At 43.4% G+C, this 18,587-nt stretch overlaps 1 protein-coding gene and 1 long non-coding RNA gene across 4 annotated transcripts in view; one reads left to right on the top strand and one right to left on the bottom strand.

Annotated features, from left to right (window-relative positions):
- The first annotated feature begins 3,778 nt into the window (after positions 1-3,778).
- Positions 3,779-10,671, top strand: LOC121136857. Its single transcript, XR_005874019.1, has 3 exons — positions 3,779-3,819; positions 5,596-5,679; positions 10,369-10,671. It is a non-coding gene; the product is annotated as an uncharacterized LOC121136857 (long non-coding RNA).
- The window catches only part of Nfu1 (NFU1 iron-sulfur cluster scaffold), a 26,134-nt gene continuing 15,569 nt past the window's right edge, over positions 8,023-18,587 (bottom strand). For all 3 annotated transcript variants that reach the window (XM_005071114.4, XM_040738293.1, XM_021227767.2), the window contains 3 exons: positions 17,955-18,015; positions 12,863-13,037; positions 8,023-8,171 (listed from right to left, as the gene is read on the bottom strand). In XM_005071114.4, the coding sequence (XP_005071171.1) occupies positions 8,127-8,171; positions 12,863-13,037; positions 17,955-18,015 (281 nt within the window). In that variant the 3' untranslated portion in view covers positions 8,023-8,126. The remainder of the gene's footprint in view (positions 8,172-12,862; positions 13,038-17,954; positions 18,016-18,587) is intronic.

Here is an 18,587-nt window from a genome sequence, read left to right as displayed (position 1 = left end):
GGGGCTCCATTTGGGTGTGACTAGTCACTATTACCCCCAGTGACCCACAAGCAAAATTATTGCTTCCTTATGCTCTGTTGATCTAGAGATCTTAGTCCCAAAGGAAGGAAAAGTTATATGGAGACACACAACAATGACTCTATTGATTCAGGAGGTGACTGCCACCATGCTGCTCGGGGCTACTCATGCCTCCAAATCAGCAGGCAAAGGAGTTACGGGGTCAGGGAGAATAGAAGATCTTATTATGCAGAAATTGAATTACTATCTCACAAAACTAAGAAAGACGGCATCTGGAAGGAGGACATCTCTTTCATTTCCCATCCCCTATGATTAATTGCAACAGGAAATTACAACAATGCAATCCAGACAGAACCGCTAATAGGGCACAGCAGCAAGGAAGAAGGTTGGGGTTGCCTCACCAGATCACGGCCACACCCATCTGAGTTGTTTGCTGAAGGCAAAGGAAATATGATCTATGTAATAACAGGAGTAAATGCCAGCCACAAGCATGTGACCAGTCAGAGAACCGAGATACTCGGTAAGTTTTATTCCCTCATATCTCCTACAGGTAACATAAGGTATGTCTACATTAGTATAAAGCTTTGTTAACTTTACATTATAGCACTCAGGCTACATACTATCAAAGAAGGATTTGGCATCCTGTTCCAGAGCTAGAGTTCCAGCTGTGCATACCAAGTTAAGTGGCAGTATGACTTCGTTGTGGCTCTATTTGAAGATTATGATTTAGAGAGATTCATAAAGATTCAGTGTGGACAAGAGGTAGACTTGAAATGGTTAAATGTGTGTATCAACCTATCTGGACCATTTTATACAGTTGGTTAACCAAATATTCTAGACGACTCTGGAAGCATGCCTTGGACAAAATGGACATTTGATTCAGTGGACCTAGAGCAGACAGCTGGGGGTAGACTTCCTCCAGTCAGCTGAAGGTCCTACTAGAATACGATCTATCTCCCTAAGCTAGACCTTGGGAGCCGCTAGGCTTCAGATCTGAACGTCTGCTCTCCCCCAAGTCTCCAGCTCAACTCCATCCTTCAGGTTTGGAATTTGCCATAGCTGTATGCAACTGTATGTGCACAGGAGCTCTTTCTGCATATTTTACATATGCACACAGCACACTCGGAAAACCAATCACTTTATTGATTTTTCCCAAAATTGAATGCATCATTTTTTAACTTTACAAATGACAACAGAAACCTATGTAAACTGGAGGAAGAGGGTATTTGTTAGTTGACATTAAGTGTAAGAGGCAGGGACACAAACATCTTTGATTGCATCTATATAGAAACCAGTCAGTGCTGTAGAACTCTGTCACCTGTCACCTTGAGGACAGAGAAGAGTGACCTCAGTTCTGGAAACATACCTGCAGCTTCCAAGACTGAGGTTCCTCACTTCCTGCCTTCTAGGTGAGGGTTCTAGGCTAATGTGAGACAGGTGCTCCAGTCCTGTGAAGAAGGAGGGTTGGGAAATAATGATTGACAGCTCAATTTTCCAGAGGAAACAGGGAGATACTGCTAAAAGAATGAGGAAAATAAGAGCAAGAGGCTACAAAGGCTGCCTACTGCCTTAGGTAGACATGGCCTGACTGTGCCTCCTCATTCTAGAACAATGGATGCTCACTCCCAACTACAAGCAGAATTTACCTCCATTTTCTCCTGCAGGAGGCAGATGCTAGAAGAGTTTTCTAGCTTTGCTAAGAAGGAACTTAATACACAGAAAACCACAAAACTAACCTGTCGCTATAACGATAAACGGCACACTTGTTGAGGGGGTGGAATGAGCAACGTCCAAATTCCCAAATATTGTTTATAAATCTTTGTTTTCATTTGAATGGGGTTGTTTATAATTGGTTAATGATCACAACCAATCTCTTTTTAAAGGTAAAAGGGAATTATGGTATGGAAATGAATACTTTGTATTGGTATGGTTTTTCATTTATCGATACAAATTCAAGGTCAATTTTGTGATATACTTCTCCTCTTGTTTAAGCATTGTGTTTATACTGATCTTTTAAAATGTAATGCATAATTAAGTACAGATTATAGAGAGTTACAATAATCAGAATTTATAGTTTTTCTAGATATACAGAGATATATTTTAATAGTCTTCAAACATTTCAAGCCCTTCAGAAAATGGTATTTAAAATGGCCGGGCGTTGGTGGCGCATGCCTTTAATCCCAGCACTCGGGAGGCAGAGGCAGGCGGATCTCTGTGAGTTCGAGGCCAGCCTGGTCTACAAGAGCAAGTTCCAGGACAGCCTCCAAAGCTACAGAGAAACCCTGTCTCGAAAACCCAAAACAAAAAAAATTAAAAAAAAAATGGTTTAGGGTTTTCCTTGACAATGAGAAATGTCTGTTCCTGGCAGCACCAATTAAGTCTGAGAGGAAGATGAGCATCAAAGAAACTCGTTATGGAGTTTGATTTCAACATGGCAAGATTAGGCATTTGGGCAAGAAACTGCTCTTGCCTGGACTGTTTGACTGTTGCTGTATAAAATGGACATGCAGGACCCACAGGAAAGTGACTGCTGAACTTGGACAGTCCTTCAGGGTTCCTGCTTCATGGAAGAGTCTACAAGACTTTCTGTAGGACACAGAAAGATGAGTGACAAACTGCCAATGTAGGACAGTGTTGGGGACTGCTAAGAACCTTGAACAAAATGGAGTCTGTCAGCCATTTCTTGGCCTTCTGCCTACGTGACTGCGGGCACGCATGCCCTTGAGACAAAGGAAAAAGTTAACCACAAAAGTTAAATTTACTCAGGGCAGCCTACCCGCCTAGCCAGGGGGAAGTAACCCTTATAGAACAATTGCCTTTGTTGGCAAAGGGTTAATGTGTTCCTTTGGATGCATTTACCATAATGATAGGCAGAAGTAACCCTTATAGAGCAATTGTCTTTGTTAACAAAAGGTTAATGTGTTCCTTTGAATACATTTTACCCCTCCCTAATTCCTGCACCTGGCTTACACTGACAAGCATTTGTGGAATGCAACTGATGGAAAATTACAACTTCGTCTTTACCTTATTTGGTGTATTGTCGCGTCTGCTGCGAGGCCTGTGTCTGAGAACAAGTGGAGGGTGTCGGGGATTGACAACACAGAGACTCGTTCAACGATGTAAAGAAAACTTTAAGCAGGCTCCAAAAAGGTTTAAGGAAACTTCCTAAGAAAAGCTCCCACCAGAGAAGCTTCTGCTCTCTCCTCTACCCTGGCTGGTTCTGCTCTGACTCCAGAAAACTGATCTGGGCGTGGCAGAAGAGGTGGTTAGTCTTTGGACAAGGTCGAGGTCAGGGTGGTTTCTGCGGGCAGGCCTTTTCCAGGAACTTAATGCCCCCAGGCATTGTATTGTTTTTAGTAAACATGTTTTTAGTAAACATTGTCTTACAGCTGCCTACTCCCAGGCAGAAGGGGAAGTGGGTCTCTGCTCAAGGTCTGGTGTTCCCACAGTGTATATTTGAGTTGAGACTTGATTGGCATGCTTGTACCGTCCCCTGAGATTCTCTTCCTATAAAAACTATCTCACCCCAGTAATAAATGCTCTTGATCAGCAAAAGTTGTCTTGAGCCAGTTTCCTTTAACCTCTTGAAGTTTGCTTTTTAAGATCGGATCTGCTCGTGAAGACCCACCAAATTAGTAGCGACCCTCATCACTTCATCCCCGAGGGTCGGGGGTCCCCTCCGGGGGTTGCAGGACAGTTTAAAATTTCCTGCTTTGCTGAGAAGTCTTCCAGACATACTGTGGCCTATGGGCTGAAGATGGATGCCCCAACGTTACAGAGGAAATTCTGGTGACTGTCCAGGTAGGGAGACGTCTCTGCCAATTCTAGTGTTTATATACTATCCTTCTGTGGTCTTTGATGGAGTTGAAGACAGATAGTTATAATTATAGTTTTCCTTAGTTATGATAAAAGATAAGTTCATATAAGACTTTAGACTCACAGATAGGATAATAAAATATTTTCTTTAAATCTTACTAAATGTTAATGGACAAAATATTGTAACTATAGTTCTTGCTTGATAACTGTTCTGTTATATATAATTTGATTATGTTAAAGTCAAAACCTTTCTTTTTATTAAGACAGAAAAGAGGAGATGACGGGAGATGTCATTCTGTAAATTTGTCTCTCTTATTGGTTGTTGAATAAAGCACTGTTGGTTAATAGGGAAGCAAGAAAAGTGGGACTAGGAGTCAAGGAGGATTCTGGGAAAGAGAGGAAGAGTCAGACACGCTGTAAACTGCCAGAGTAAGAGGTCTGGACCCTTTTCTCCAGTAAGAGAAATACTTAGATTAACAATTATGGGTTAAGTACTTAAGTCAGAGCTAGTCAGTAAGAAACCAAGCAAGGCCAACAGCTTCATAATTAATATAGTGTCCTGTGTGTTATTTGGGGACTACAACTGTGGCAGGGCCCAGGTGACTGGCAAGGAAGACTACACTCTACAGCAGCTGGTCCTACATTTACTCTGCCATTTCTGTCCTGTTGCATGCATTAGAGACAGAATAAGGGGTGGGCTATCCAGGGAATTTCTGAGAGCTGAAAGAACACTAGAAATGTAAGGAGACGAGGATAAAATAACTTCTCTCTGGAACTTTAAAAGGTTGTTTGCAGACAGCTTGTGAGCCCATGAGATATCACAGGTAACTCTGGGTGGAGAAGTGGAACATAAAGTGAGGGTTTCCAACAACAGAGGTAGACTCCCACTGCAGAGTAGGAACCTCACATTTGCTGGTGAAACAGACCCACACGCATGCCCTACTGATCTTGTCTACTTTGAAGACAGGCAGGGATGATCCTTACCCAGCAGGCAGCACTAGTGCCTCCTCCCCCTGGGATGAGGGTCCAGAACCCCGAAAGCAGAAAAAGCAGACCAAAACAGTGGCTATGCATATGGCAATGGAACATGTCTACCTTGTACCTCCACCATCACACCTATTAAAACAGGGGTAACAGTTACCTACCTAATGGGATTTAGTAAGTTTCTAACTGTAAGGAGCTGTTGCATAGTGAACCATCAATGGGAATTTACTACTTTTGTGTAATTACTCCCATATGACCTTATATACAAGCCCTCTACCCAGTATTTCAAGTTAAATGGCTAGTGAAAAATCTGTGAGTGTGAGAATTCTGCAGAGCACTTTACCCCACACCATCAGCAAGGAATCTAAGAACCTATCTTGCTATTAACAAATAATTCTGGTTTCAAATACCTATTAAATTGTCCAACATTTATTGTTTTTCTATTCTGGGCTGGGGAATCAAACCTAGGGCTTTATATATATTAGACAAATATCCTATCAGTACAATATCCTCAGTATTTCATTCTTTCTCTCTCCCATCTTTCCTCTCTTGATTTTTTTTTTTTTGAGACATGATTTTACTAAGTAGCCAACTCTGGTCTTGAACTTGTGATCCTTTTGCCTTCACTGGTCTGAACCTGGTCTTTATAAAGCATTTTCAATAATATTTACATAGTAATAGCTTATACATTTCTGGGAAATTCTTGTTTCTATTTTTATTTTAGCTAAGCACGACTAATGAGTGTTTATTACCAATGTTTTGGTTTCTTTGAGACAGGGTTTCACATAATCCCCATGGACCTGAACACTGACCTTGCTGTCCACCCTGGAATGCTGGGATGACAGGCATGCATCATGCCAGGTACAACAACAAAAACTATTACCTGATTAAATTATACCTTATAAAGCAACCACTAACAGAACAACTGTTTCAACCTATTGATTTTATTTTCTAGATCCAATTAATTGAAAAATACATGTCAATTTGTCTAATTTGAAGGCAGACTTAGCAACCCACCACAAATCATAAACTAGTAAAACTGCTGACCAAGGGCTCAATGATCTGCCTCCACCTGTTAGAGTGAAGTTAATTCAGAATTCCTGGTGAGAGGCTCACAGGGGGAGCCAGGGCCTCAAGAGTTGAGCTGTCCATGGGCTGCTCTGGGCTGGCCTAGGCACTCAGTCGGCTCTCCCTCCCAGAGGCTGTACTCATGAGACTGCTCTCCTGCCCCCAGTGACTGTATTCAGTGCACTGCTCTCCCCACCCCCAGTGACTGTACTCAGGGCACTGCTCTTCCCCCCAGTGACTGTACTCAGGACACTGCTCTCCCCCAGTGACTGTACTCAGGACACTGCTCTCCCCCCATGACTGTACTCAGGACACTGCTCTCCCCCCCCCCAGTGACTGTACTCAGGACACTGCTGTCCCCCCCAGTGACTGTACACAGGACACTGCTTTCCCCCCAGTGACTGTACTCAGGACACAGCTCTCCCCCCAGTGACTGTACTCAGGACACTGCTCTTCCCCCCAGTGACTGTACTCAGGACACAGCTCTCCCCCCAGTGACTGTACTCAGGACACTGCTCTCCCCCCAGTGACTGTACTCAGGGCACTGCTCTCCCCAGTGACTGTACTCAGGACACTGCTCTCCCCCATGACTGTACTCAGGACACTGCTCTCCCCCCAGTGACTGTACTCAGGACACAGCTGTACCCCCAGTGACTGTACACAGGACACTGCTCTCCCCCAGTGACTGTACTCAGGACACAGCTCTCCCCCCAGTGACTGTACTCAGGCCACTGCTCTTCCCCCCAGTGATTGTACTCAGGCCACTGCTCTTCCCCCATGACTGTACTCAGGGCACTGCTCTCCCCCAGTGACTGTACTCAGGACACTGCTCTCCCCCAGTGACTGTACTCAGGACACTGCTCTTCCCCCCAGTGACTGTACTCAGGACACTGCTCTCCCCCAGTGACTGTACTCAGGACACTGCTCTCCCCCCAGTGACTATACTCAGGACACTGCTCTCCCCCAGTGACTGTACTCAGGACACTGCTCTCCCCCATGACTGTACTCAGGACACTGCTCTCCCCCAGTGACTGTACTCAGGACACTGCTCTCCCCCCCAGTGACTATACTCAGGACACTGCTCTCCCCCAGTGACTGTACTCAGGACACTGCTCTCCCCCATGACTGTACTCAGGACACAGCTCTCCCCCCCAGTGACTGTACTCAGGACACTGCTCTCCCCCCAGTGACTGTACTCAGGGCACTGCTCTCCCCCCCCAGTGACTGTACTCAGGGCACTGCTCTCCCCCTCCCAGTGACTGTACTCAGGGCACTGCTCTCCCCCAGTGACTGTACTCAGGACACTGCTCTCCCCCCCAGTGACTGTACTCAGGACACTGCTCTCCCCCCAGTGACTGTACTCAGGGGACTGCTCCCCCCCCAGTGACTGTACTCAGGGCACTGCTCTCCCCCCAGTGACTGTACTCAGGACACTGCTCTCCCCCCCAGTAACTGTACTCAGGACACTGCTCTCCCCCTCCCAGTGACTGTACTCAGGACACTGCTCTCCCCCCCAGTGACTGTACCCTGGACACTGCTCTCCCCCCAGTGACTGTACTCAGGGCACTGCTCTCCCCCAGTGACTGTACTCAGGGCACTGCTCTCCCCCAGTGACTGTACACAGGACACTGCTCTCCCCCCCCAGTGACTGTACTCAGGGCACTGCTCTCCCCCAGTGACTGTACTCAGGGCACTGCTGTCCCCCCAGTGACTGTACTCAGGGCACTGCTGTCCCCCCAGTGACTGTACTCAGGACACTGCTCTTTGTGTTTCTCATGGTATTATAGACTCCTGCACCTGGGCTACTTATCAGCTGCCATTTTAAACCAGAATTATGTAGGGCTTTTTTTTATTAAATAAACTAAAAACTGCAGTAAAAATAATTTTGTATAGCTCATAGAAAAAACTAAGTCATTTTAGTATATTTTAAAAGCATTCTGTTTATCTCTGTATATTAAAAAAGGCAAATGAGTTAAATAGGAAATGTATCTTAAGCTGTTTCACATAGCATGCAAAGGACGAACCATCAGAAATGAGGAGTTAAAAAAAAAATACCCTGGATAAAATCCACATGTGTGGACAATAACTCAGGATGTTATAAATAACTTGTGATGTGCAACAATTGCATTTATATTATTCTGGAGGAAGGAAACATTTTATTAACCAACTTCCATAGCAGAGATTAATAAGACTCTGTACAGTTAAATCCAAAGGTTGTGGTCAAAGAAAATGCAGATTGTTTAAGGTGAATTTGCTTCTTTTTCATCTGATTCGTCATCCATCACCTAAAGCCAGAAAACAAAGAATTCAAGAGTCAAAAAAATGGTAGAAACTGTAATTTTCCTTAATTTAATGTTCCTTGCCTGCCTGAAATACCTATGACAATGCACAGCACTCCAACAGGAATAAAGCCATCAACAGCCCAAAGCACAAGATTCAGTCAAAACCTGGGACCCTAAGATAATCAAAGTGTTAAATACATATAAAAGAATTAGGCCCTTTGCCTTGTCTCAAAATAGAGGCCTCTGGCAGCAGAGTCTTAGCTGGGCAGACTAAAAGTGACTGGCTCACATTCCTCTTGAAAACCGTAAGGTAACTTATTTTTATCTTTTCATAAAACTGTGTGTGTTTGTGTGATGGATGTGTGTGTGTGTGTGTGATGGATGTGTGTGTGTGTGATGGATGTGTGTGTGTGTTTGTGTGATGGAGGTGTGCGTGTGAGATGAGGTGTGTGTGATATGGATGTGTGTGTGTGATGGATGTGTGTGTGTTTGTGTGATGGAGGTGTGTGTGTGAGATGGAGGTGTGTGTGATGGAGGTGTGTGAGATGGAGGTGTGTGTGTGTGTGAGATGGAGGTGTGTGTGATGGATGTGTGTGTGTTTGTGTGATGGATGTGTGTGTGATGGATGTGTGTGTGTGTTTGTGTGATGGAGGTGTGTGTGTGAGATGAGGTGTGTGTGATATGGATGTGTGTGTGTGTGTGTGATGGATGTGTGTGTGTGTGATGGATGTGTGTGTGTGTTTGTGTGATGGAGGTGTGTGTGAGATGAGGTGTGTGTGATATGGATGTGTGTGTGTGATGGATGTGTGTGTGTGTGAGATGGAGGTGTGTGTGTGATGGAGGTGTGTGTGTGAGATGGAGGTGTGTGTGATGGAGGTGTGTGAGATGGAGGTGTGTAAGTGTGTGTGAGATGGAGGTGTGTGTGTGAGATGGAGGTGTGTAAGTGTGTGTGAGATGGAGGTGTGTGTGTGAGATGGAGGTTTGTGATATGGATGTGTGTGTGTATGATGGAGGTGTGTGTATGTGTGTGTGATGGAGGTGTGTGTGTGTGAGATGGAAGTGTGTGTGTGTGTGATGGAGGTGTGTGTGTGAGATGGAGGTGTGTAAGTGTGTGTGAGATGGAGGTGTGTGTGTGAGATGGAGGTGTGTAAGTGTGTGTGAGATGGAGGTGTGTGTGTGAGATGGAGGTTTGTGATATGGATGTGTGTGTGTATGATGGAGGTGTGTGTATGTGTGTGTGATGGAGGTGTGTGTGTGTGAGATGGAGGTGTGTGTGTGAGATGGAAGTGTGTGTGTGAGATGGAGGTGTGTGTGTGTGAGATGGAGGTGTGTGTGATATGGATGTGTGTGTGTGTATGTGTGTGTGTATGATGGAGGTGTGTGTATGTGTGTGTGTGTGTGAGATGGAGGTGTGTGTGTATGATGGAGGTGTGTGTATGTGTGTGTGATGGAGGTGTGTGTGTGTGAGATGGAGGTGTGTGTGTGAGATGGAGGTGTGTGTGTGTGTGAGATGGAGGTGTGTGTGTGTGAGATGGAGGTGTGTGTGTGTATGATGGAGGTGTGTGTATGTGTGTATGATGGAGGTGTGTGTATGTGTGTGTGATGGAGGTGTGTGTGTGTGAGATGGAGGTGTGTGTGTGTGAGATGGAGGTGTGTGTGTGAGATGGAGGTGTGTGTGTGTGATGGAGGTGTGTGTGTGTGAGATGGAGGTGTGTGTGTGAGATGGAGGTGTGTGTGTGTGAGATGGAGGTGTGTGTATGTGTGTGTGTGTGTGAGATGGAGGTGTGTGTGATGGAGGTGTTTGTGTGTGTGTGTGTGTGTGTGTTTGTGTGTGTATGATGGGGTGCTGTGCATGCCTCGTGCTTGTGGAAGTCAGAGGATGACTTTCTGGAGTCAGATCTTTCCTGACATCTTTAGTGGGTTCAAAGATGGAACCTGGGTTGCCAGGCTTGCATAATGGTACTTTCACCTGTTTAGCTATCTTGCCTTGTTCTTAAAAGCATCTTATTTATTTAAGCATGTTCTCTGAAGTTTAACTAAATTATTCTTGCAAACATACTTAATAAAAAAAATGAATCCTGTCAGGTGTGATAGTGCATGCCTACAATAACAGAATCTAGAGTTCAAGGCCAGCTTCAGTTACACAGCAAGTTCTAGACCAGACTAGACAACTTGACACCTTGCCTTGGAAAACCAACAGGCCCAACAGAAAGATGACTCCAGGATAGAGATTTTTGCTGCTGGGTCTGAGACCTGAGCTGGATCCCCATGATCAACATGGTGAAGAAGAGAACGAACTTCTGCAGGTTGGTGTAATTTCAAGGCTCCTTTTGTGCACTGTGGTATGTATACATACACACATGAACATGATAAATAAGAATAAATATAATTAAAAATTTTAAACAGGGCAAGGGAATACATGCCTTTATTTCTAGCACCTGGGAGACAGAGGTAGACAAATCGCTGAGTTCCAGGCTAATGTACACCACCACCACTTGGAGAAAGAATATTTTTTAAAAAAGGAATTCCAAGGAAACAAACAAAAAACCCACTTAAAACAGAAAAAAATTGCTGGGCGGTGGTGGCGCACGCCTTTAATCCCAGCACTCGGGAGGCAAAGACAGGCGGATCGCTGTGAGTTCGAGGCTGGGCTGGACCGACAGCCTCCAAAACAATACAGAGAAACCCTGTCTTGTAAAAACCAAAAAAAAAAAAAAAAAAAAAAAAGAAAAAAGAAAAAGAAAAAAAAAGAAAAAAATTACTACAAACTATTTTGATTTTATTCAAATAAAAATTATTTTAAATCTAAGGAAGTATGAAGACTTTCAGGGAAGAAAAATGGTAACAAATAATACTTAAAGGAAAAAAAGGAAAGACTAGTCTTTTGGGAATTGACGAATTATTGGATAATAAAGGCCAACACCTCTGAAAAGGAAGAGTTATAGAAAGCTATGAATGTTTCTTTCCTTACCACACCTACTACAATTATGTGGCAATTAAAGTTTCTAACAGTCAATTCTGTACCCACCCAGGATATGTGAATACAAAGCTTCCTCTTGGTTAATCTACTAGCCCACAACTAATGCTATTTTTTTCAAAAGGCATCAGGGACAAGGCGTGTGTTCTGGATAGCTTCTTAAGTGGCGCACGCCTTTAATCCCAGCACTTGGGAGGCAGAGGCAAGCGGATCCCTGTGAGTTCAAGACCAGCCTGGTCTACAAGAGCTAGTTCCAGGACAGACTCCAAAGCCACAGAGAAACCCTGTCAAAAAGCCAAAACAAACAAAAAAACAAAACAAAACAAAAAAAGGAGAGAGAGAGAGAGAGAGAGAGAGAGAGAGAAAGAGAGAGAGATACTTAACAGAGAAATTCTCCCCTCCTACTTTCTCTTTGAGGTTAACTAAAAATGGATATTTTACTTTAAAAGAATAAATGTTTGATCCAATTTCAGCAATATCCAAAGCAAAGCATTCAGTAAATCAAGTTCAATTTAGGCAGAATCATTCTTAAATTTGGAGTAAGTGTCCCAAGAACTTGTTCACTGTCAATGTGCAAATGACACTGGTGACCCAGCCTAGCTGTTCACTGTCAATGTGTAAATGACACTGCTGACCCAGCAGAGCTGCTGCAGAGAAACAGAAGGTACAGACGAGGTTTCTAATCTTTCAGGCGGCCCATGCATACATACAATGTTGACACACACAGAAAGTTTTGCACTAGCAGAGAACTAATGAGAACTTGCACTGGACCAAAAGGCCAGCCTTTAATACTTCTCAGAGATAAGTTAGTCTCTAAGCAACTGGAAGACGACACCTTCTAAAGTCACAGAACCAGAGTTTCAAATTTCTAACCTCCATAACTGTCTTCTCCGTGACAGTCTTTCTGAAAGGCCTTGCTTCTGAGCTAGCATCACTGCAGTCAGTCACTGTGACAATCTTGCACATTTAGAGAAAAAAGATTCCAACATGCTACAGCCGAAGCCCAACTGAGTACTACTTCACTGTACGACAGTATGTTTCCTTGATGGCGCATGCCTATAATTCTAGCTCTCAGGAAGAGAATGAGTTTCAGGCCAACCAACCTGAACTACATAGCAAACTCCAGGCCAGTCTAGATTTTAGAGAGAAATGTGTCTCACTAAACAAAAACTGGGATTAGCAAGACTGCTTAGGGGTAAAGACACTTGCTGATGACCTGAATTCTATCTCTGTAATCCACACAAAGTGGAAAGAGAGAACCAATTCCACAAGCTATCCTCTGATCTGCGCATGCACACCAGTGTGCACAGCCACATACGTAAGCATGCATGTGCACACACATACATAATACAATTTTTAGATAAAGGTTAGGTATGGTGGCACATAATCTGCAATCCCAGCACTTGGGAGGCAGGAGTTCAAGGTCATCCTCAGCTACATAGGAAGTCCAAAGTCACTTCGTGTAGCACAAGACCTATCTTAAAAAAAAATAGGGTGTTGGGGGGGTGGAGTAAGGGACGAATAAGAGGTTGATAAATTATGTGAGTTCCTCTACTCTTACTTTCTTCTATATAAAACTGCACGGTGTTTTGAATCCCTTCATAACATCTGCAATCAGAACAGAACCACCTATGGGGCTTTCCCAAGGAAAGACAGGTAGATTACAGGCTTGGTCCCCCCTTTACTATTAAAACCAAACTGCCACAATGTTGCCTACCTGCTCTACACCTTCCACTTCTGGAATATAAAACTGCAACATGTTCTGAATCCCGCTTTTCAGGGTGATGATGGAGCTGGGGCAGCTGGTGCAGGAGCCCTGGAGTTTCAGCCGCACGATGCCATCTTCAAAGCCTCTGTAGATCACGTCACCCCCATCCTCCTGCACAGTAGGCCTGTGGCCACAGAACATTCAGAACACATTTAAAACAACAGATGCATGCCTTCAATGAAAAAGATTACGACAGTTCATTGTTTTGTGTGTGCATGCGTGTGGTTCATGGATCAGGGTTCATGAATATGTGTAATACAGAGGTCAGAAGCCAACTTTGAGTGCTGTTCCTTAGGCTCTGTCCACCTTCGTTTTTGGGGAAGGGTCTCTTGCTGAACAGGACTCCATTTGTTTGGCTAAATTATTTCTGCCCCAAGCACTGGATTACAAACACATAGCCCATGCTCAACTTTCTTAATGTGGGTCTTGGGGACTGAACTCAGGTCATCATGTTTACATGACAAATACTTTACCATCTTGGCCATCTCCCCAGGCCCATAACTTTGATTAAATTTGTATTAAACTCTGTGCATGTGCATGGTGTATGTGTGGTCAGGTGAAGCCATCCAGAGTCACCTCCTTCTCCACATAGGCTCTGGGAATGGAATTCAGGGCAGGAGGCTTGACAGCAAATGACTTTCCCTGCTGGGCATCCTCACTGGCCCTGAATTCTAATTTTAAACCCCTCTGTAGGGTTTCTTTTCCTCTCTGTAGGACTTGTTCTTGTTGAGTATGATAAGAGTCTGTCCATCTCATGGCTACATTAATATGTCAGCATTGATTACCCATCCTGTTGCAGATAAGTGTTTGACTTGTACGAATAATGTGGCTCTAGAGATCCACCTGTGTGTCTTTTGGTGTGGATAGGTATTATGACTGGGTATATACATGAGGGTAAAACTCCTGGAGCAGGATTCTGAATGTAAACCAGGGGTGGAGGCTCATGTCTGTAATCCTAGAACTGGAAGGCTGAAGCAGGAGGACTGGGCTACAAACTCATTCTAATCTAGTCTGAATTACAGAGTGAGAACCTGTCTCAACAAAAGTGCAATGATTTAAACAGTGCCAAATGTTTTCCTAGAATTACCCACCCTTACACGCCCCCAGAACAGGCAAGCACTACACCGCTTCCTGCTCTCTCCAGCCACTGGGATCACCAGAATGGCCGAGTCTGTCTGCTGGCTTTGAGTGACCGTTTATGGAGTTTAACTTGAATACACATAATGAGTAAGAAGGGTGTGCACACTTCACTCTTCCACATTCAGTGGCTGTCTGGTTACTGTCTTCTGCATGTTCTTGTTCCAGCCTCTACTTTTTCTTTGTCAATTTGTAGTTCTTATACACTCTGCCATACATACACTACAAAGTCTTCTAAAACCTTGAACAAAGATACTTATGTGTAAATCGATGTGCCTGAGTATTATGTATGTGCTCCACATAGAAGCAGGAGCCTTTGGAGGACAGAAGAGGGCATCAGATCTCCCGGGATTAGTACTACAGGTGGTTGTAAGCCACCACATGGATGCTGGGAACTGAACCTGGTTCATTAGGAGAGCAGTAAGTGCTCTTCACCACTGGGCCATCTCTCCAGCCCTCTTAATTTTGTTTTACGTTTGTTTTGTATGTGTGTGTGCTTGCACACATGTTGGCTCTCTCCTTCTACCATGTGGGATCTGGGATACAACCTCGGTTGCCACACTTAGCAGCAGCTACTTTACCCACTAAGCCATCTTGTCAGCACTATACACGATAAGATCTTCTATTTTGGCCCGGAAATGGTGGCACACACCTTTAATCCTAGCACTCAAAAGGCAGAGGCAGGCAGATCTCTGTGAGTTTGAGGTCAGCCTGATCTAAAGATCAAGTTTCAGGACAGGATTCAAAGCTACACAGAGACACCCTGTCTCAAACGAAACAAATAAAAAAAACCCTTCTACTTTGCCTTTTCATGAGAAAGACAGAATTTTACTATTGTCTAATTTGTCTTTTCCTTGATTTTTCCGATTTTCTTGTATCTTCATGAATAAAAATCAAACCTGCCTAGCAAAGGTCATACAGATATTAACTTAATATAGTGTATTTATTATTGTATTTTTTGTTTGGGGATATACATATGCTGCTGTGTGCATATAAAGACCATAGGTCAACTTTCAGGAGTTAGGGTTCTCCTTCTATCATGTGGGTCTCACATATGAAACTCAGGTCACCTGGCTTGGCAACAAGTAACTTAACCCAGTGAACCATCCCACTGACCCCATATTATCCCATTTTATGTCCACCGTGATTTCTCTGTTGACCTAGAATGATGCTGATATTGATACCCCACCCTGGACGTTGGTATTCTCAGTACTCTACCACTGAACTACATTCCCAGCCTAACCATAAGCCAGTCTGAAGAGCACTCAGTCCCACTGTGGTCAGGAAACGGTATTCCCAGGCTGGGGATGTAGCTAAGTAGGACAGCTAGGACCAAATAACAAAACCTGACACTCTCAGTGAATTTGACTCTGAAACTAGGTAAGGGCTGCCTTGTGAACACCATGTAGGCTGCTTTAGTGCTTGCTAAAGGTACCCATGAAAATATTTCATTCTTGCTGAGTGCATTACATATATGCCAACAGCTAGTCAATTGTTAACCACATGTTCCCTTAGACTGGGAATGGTAGTTTATGCCTTTAGTTCCAGCAATCAGAAGGCAGAGGCAAATGGGACTCTGTGAGCTAGAGATCTTTTTCTGGTGCATATATAGCAAGTTTCAGGCCAGCCAGGGATACATAGTGAGACTTCGTCTAGAAAATAAATAAATAAAAATAGTAAGTTGTAAAACTCTCTTGCCCAATTACTTTTTTACTTTGTTAGATAGAGGTGTTAATTACCTCACTTAACTGTGGATTATTTGTCTCTTTTTATCTCTGTCAGATATTCATTTATTTTGAATCTGTGTTGTGTTATTATATGGTTAGCAAATATTCTCATCATTGTGTGGTGGCATCTACAGCGTTGGGCACACTGTATTCGGGTGTCTGTGTAACTTCCATAGCTCTCCTGTTCTCACTGCCTGAGTGCTCTGCATTTCTCCAGCTTCTTTTTTGTTGTTGTTGGTTTTTGGTTTTTGGTTTGTTTTTCAAGGCAGGGTTTCTCTGTGGCTTTGGAGGCTGTCCTGGAACTAGCGCTTGTAGACCAACCTGGTCTCGAACTCACAGAGATGCACCTGCTCTTCTTCCCAAGTGTGCGCCACCACTGCCTGGCTTCTAGCTTCTTTTATACTTAAGCAGTACAACCCTTGTAAGGAACATGTAGTTGGTTTTCTCACATTTTGACAACTCCATCCTCTGTTAGCCATTCTATGTACCTTTAAATGTATCTGCCAAATCCTCAGACATATCCTGTCATTTGTTTCCAATCTGCATTCTTTTGCACTAACCAAGTACTTTTTTGTCTGTTACTTTTCTACACAGCTGTCTGTTATGTTTCACTGCTTGTGGTCACCTCCAACATACCTACTACATATTTTTCATTCTACTATGAATGATTACTTTTACCATGTCTCAAATAATGCCAAGACCCAGAACACTTCTGTACACACTCACCTTCAATTTAGGTCATTTATCTTGCTTGTATGCAATTAACTCTTGGACACTATACTATATTTGCTTTTCTGCATGCACAATGCCTTGTGCTTTTTTTTTCTTTCCCTAAATTCCTCCTTTCTGTGTGCTTCAACCTGGGTCCTTACTGCTGTTCTATATTCTAACACGAGTCCACTCTTCAGCTATGTCACATTTCACATGAAAGTAATCTACCGGGTTTTCATTTCACTGTATTTTTAGTTCTATCAATAGTCTTCTTTCTTACACACCTCACTTCCCACTTAGTTTCTTTTGTTTGTTTTTTGAGACAAGGCTTCTCTGTGGCTTTAGCTCTTGTAGATCAGGCTGGTCTTGAACTCAGAGATCTGGCTGCCTCTGCCTCCTGAGTGCTGGGATTAAATGTGTGTGCCACCACAGCCCGGCCCCACTTAGTTTCTTTAACAGTTTAATCACCTATCTTAACAGTAGTTGCAACTTTACATCTTCAGTATTAAGGATCTTCTTCAGTTTCTCTTTGTTCAGTTTCAAGGTAAGACCAGTAGGTTTTCTGGTTTTTGTTTTTTTGTTTTGTTTTGCTTTGCTTGTTTGTTTGTCTTTTGAGACAGGGTTTTCTGTGTAGCTCTGACTGTGCTGGAACTTGCTCTGTAGACCAGGCTGGCCTTGAACTCAGAGATCCACCTGAGTCTGCCTTCCTAATCCTGGGATTAAAGACATGTGCTACTACATCGTGCCGCTTAGCCAGCCTCTTATTAAATATCTAAATTTTTTCTTAAAATGCCTAAAGAAGGAAACACTTTCTTAAAAGTCCAGACTTAGTGGCCTGCTATGAGAAAAGTAGAGACAGGCTGTACACTAGTCTTGTCTTTATCTTTGGGTTTCTTTCTTTTCTTTTCTTTTTTTGTTTAAGACAAAGTCTCACTGTGTGTACCAAGCTGACCTAAAACTTCCCTAGGGACTACAGTGAGGGTCACCATGCCTGGCTTGTCTTTATTCTTTTTTGGGCAGTTGCTAATATGTGTGCTATTCTCTTACAGTGTTCACAGATATGAAGTCCACTTTCTTTCCACACACTGACTATGAGGGAAAATTCCTTTACCCATGTCCATACAGAGTATACAGACTATATTGTTGTTGTTTTCTTTTAAAATTTATTTATTATGCATAGAGTGTTCTGCCAGCATGTATGCCTGCACACAAGAAGAGGACACCAGATCTCATTATAGATAGTTGTGAGTCACCAGGTGGTTGCTCTTAACTCCTGAGCCATCTCTCCAGTCCTCCAGACTATAGTTTTAACAATGTGACTGAATAGCCAGGCACAGGCTTTAAGTGCAACTGCAGTAATGGCCTGTGTTGGTTTGCACTGACTATTGACCTGTCGCCCTGCTCCAATCTCCTGTGAAAGCGTGCTCCTTTAATGAGGGCAGAGGGGATGGAGGGTTAACACATACCGTATTCTAGTATCCAACAGTTCTTTAATCATTGCCACCACTTCATCATCTTCTTCAGAACCTAGACAAAATTATAGATAAGACTCAAGAGCAACCATTCTGTAGTTACACAAGCATTAAAACAGGAGGGTTTTCACATAAAAGCACAGCCAGGCATAGTCACACTCAAGCACATACAGAAGATGAGATAAATTCAAGGCCAGCCTGGTCTACACAGTGAGCTCCAGGCTGGCTAGATTGGGTAAGACCTTATCTCAAAATCCAAAACATAACAAAAGAAAAAAAAATAGAACACATAACTTGGTAAAGTGACTCAAAATCCAAAACACAACAAAAGAAAAAAAACAAACAAAATCATAGAACACATTACTTGGTAAAGTGACACAGCTCATGTGATTCACAAAAGAAAAACCAAGGAAAAATGGTCACCCAGTATTCAGTAATGCAGGGGAGTACATCCTACACCAAAGCCTGATGGTGCTGGGGCTGAAATAAAGGAGGGGCCTGTGAGGAGCAAACTAACACTCTCAGGGACCAAAGAGTAGACAGAAATTCTCCACCTGATATCACTGTAAGTGTGAGATAGAATGGCCCAGCTACTTATGAAGTATCTTTCTCATCTTCAGCTTCTCC

Source organism: Mesocricetus auratus, unplaced genomic scaffold (assembly GCF_017639785.1).
Source record: "Mesocricetus auratus isolate SY011 unplaced genomic scaffold, BCM_Maur_2.0 Super-Scaffold_100676, whole genome shotgun sequence".
Taxonomy (NCBI): domain Eukaryota; kingdom Metazoa; phylum Chordata; class Mammalia; order Rodentia; family Cricetidae; genus Mesocricetus; species Mesocricetus auratus.
The sequence above is the reverse complement of the archived record's forward strand: the minus strand, read 5'-3'. Positions and strand labels throughout refer to the sequence as shown.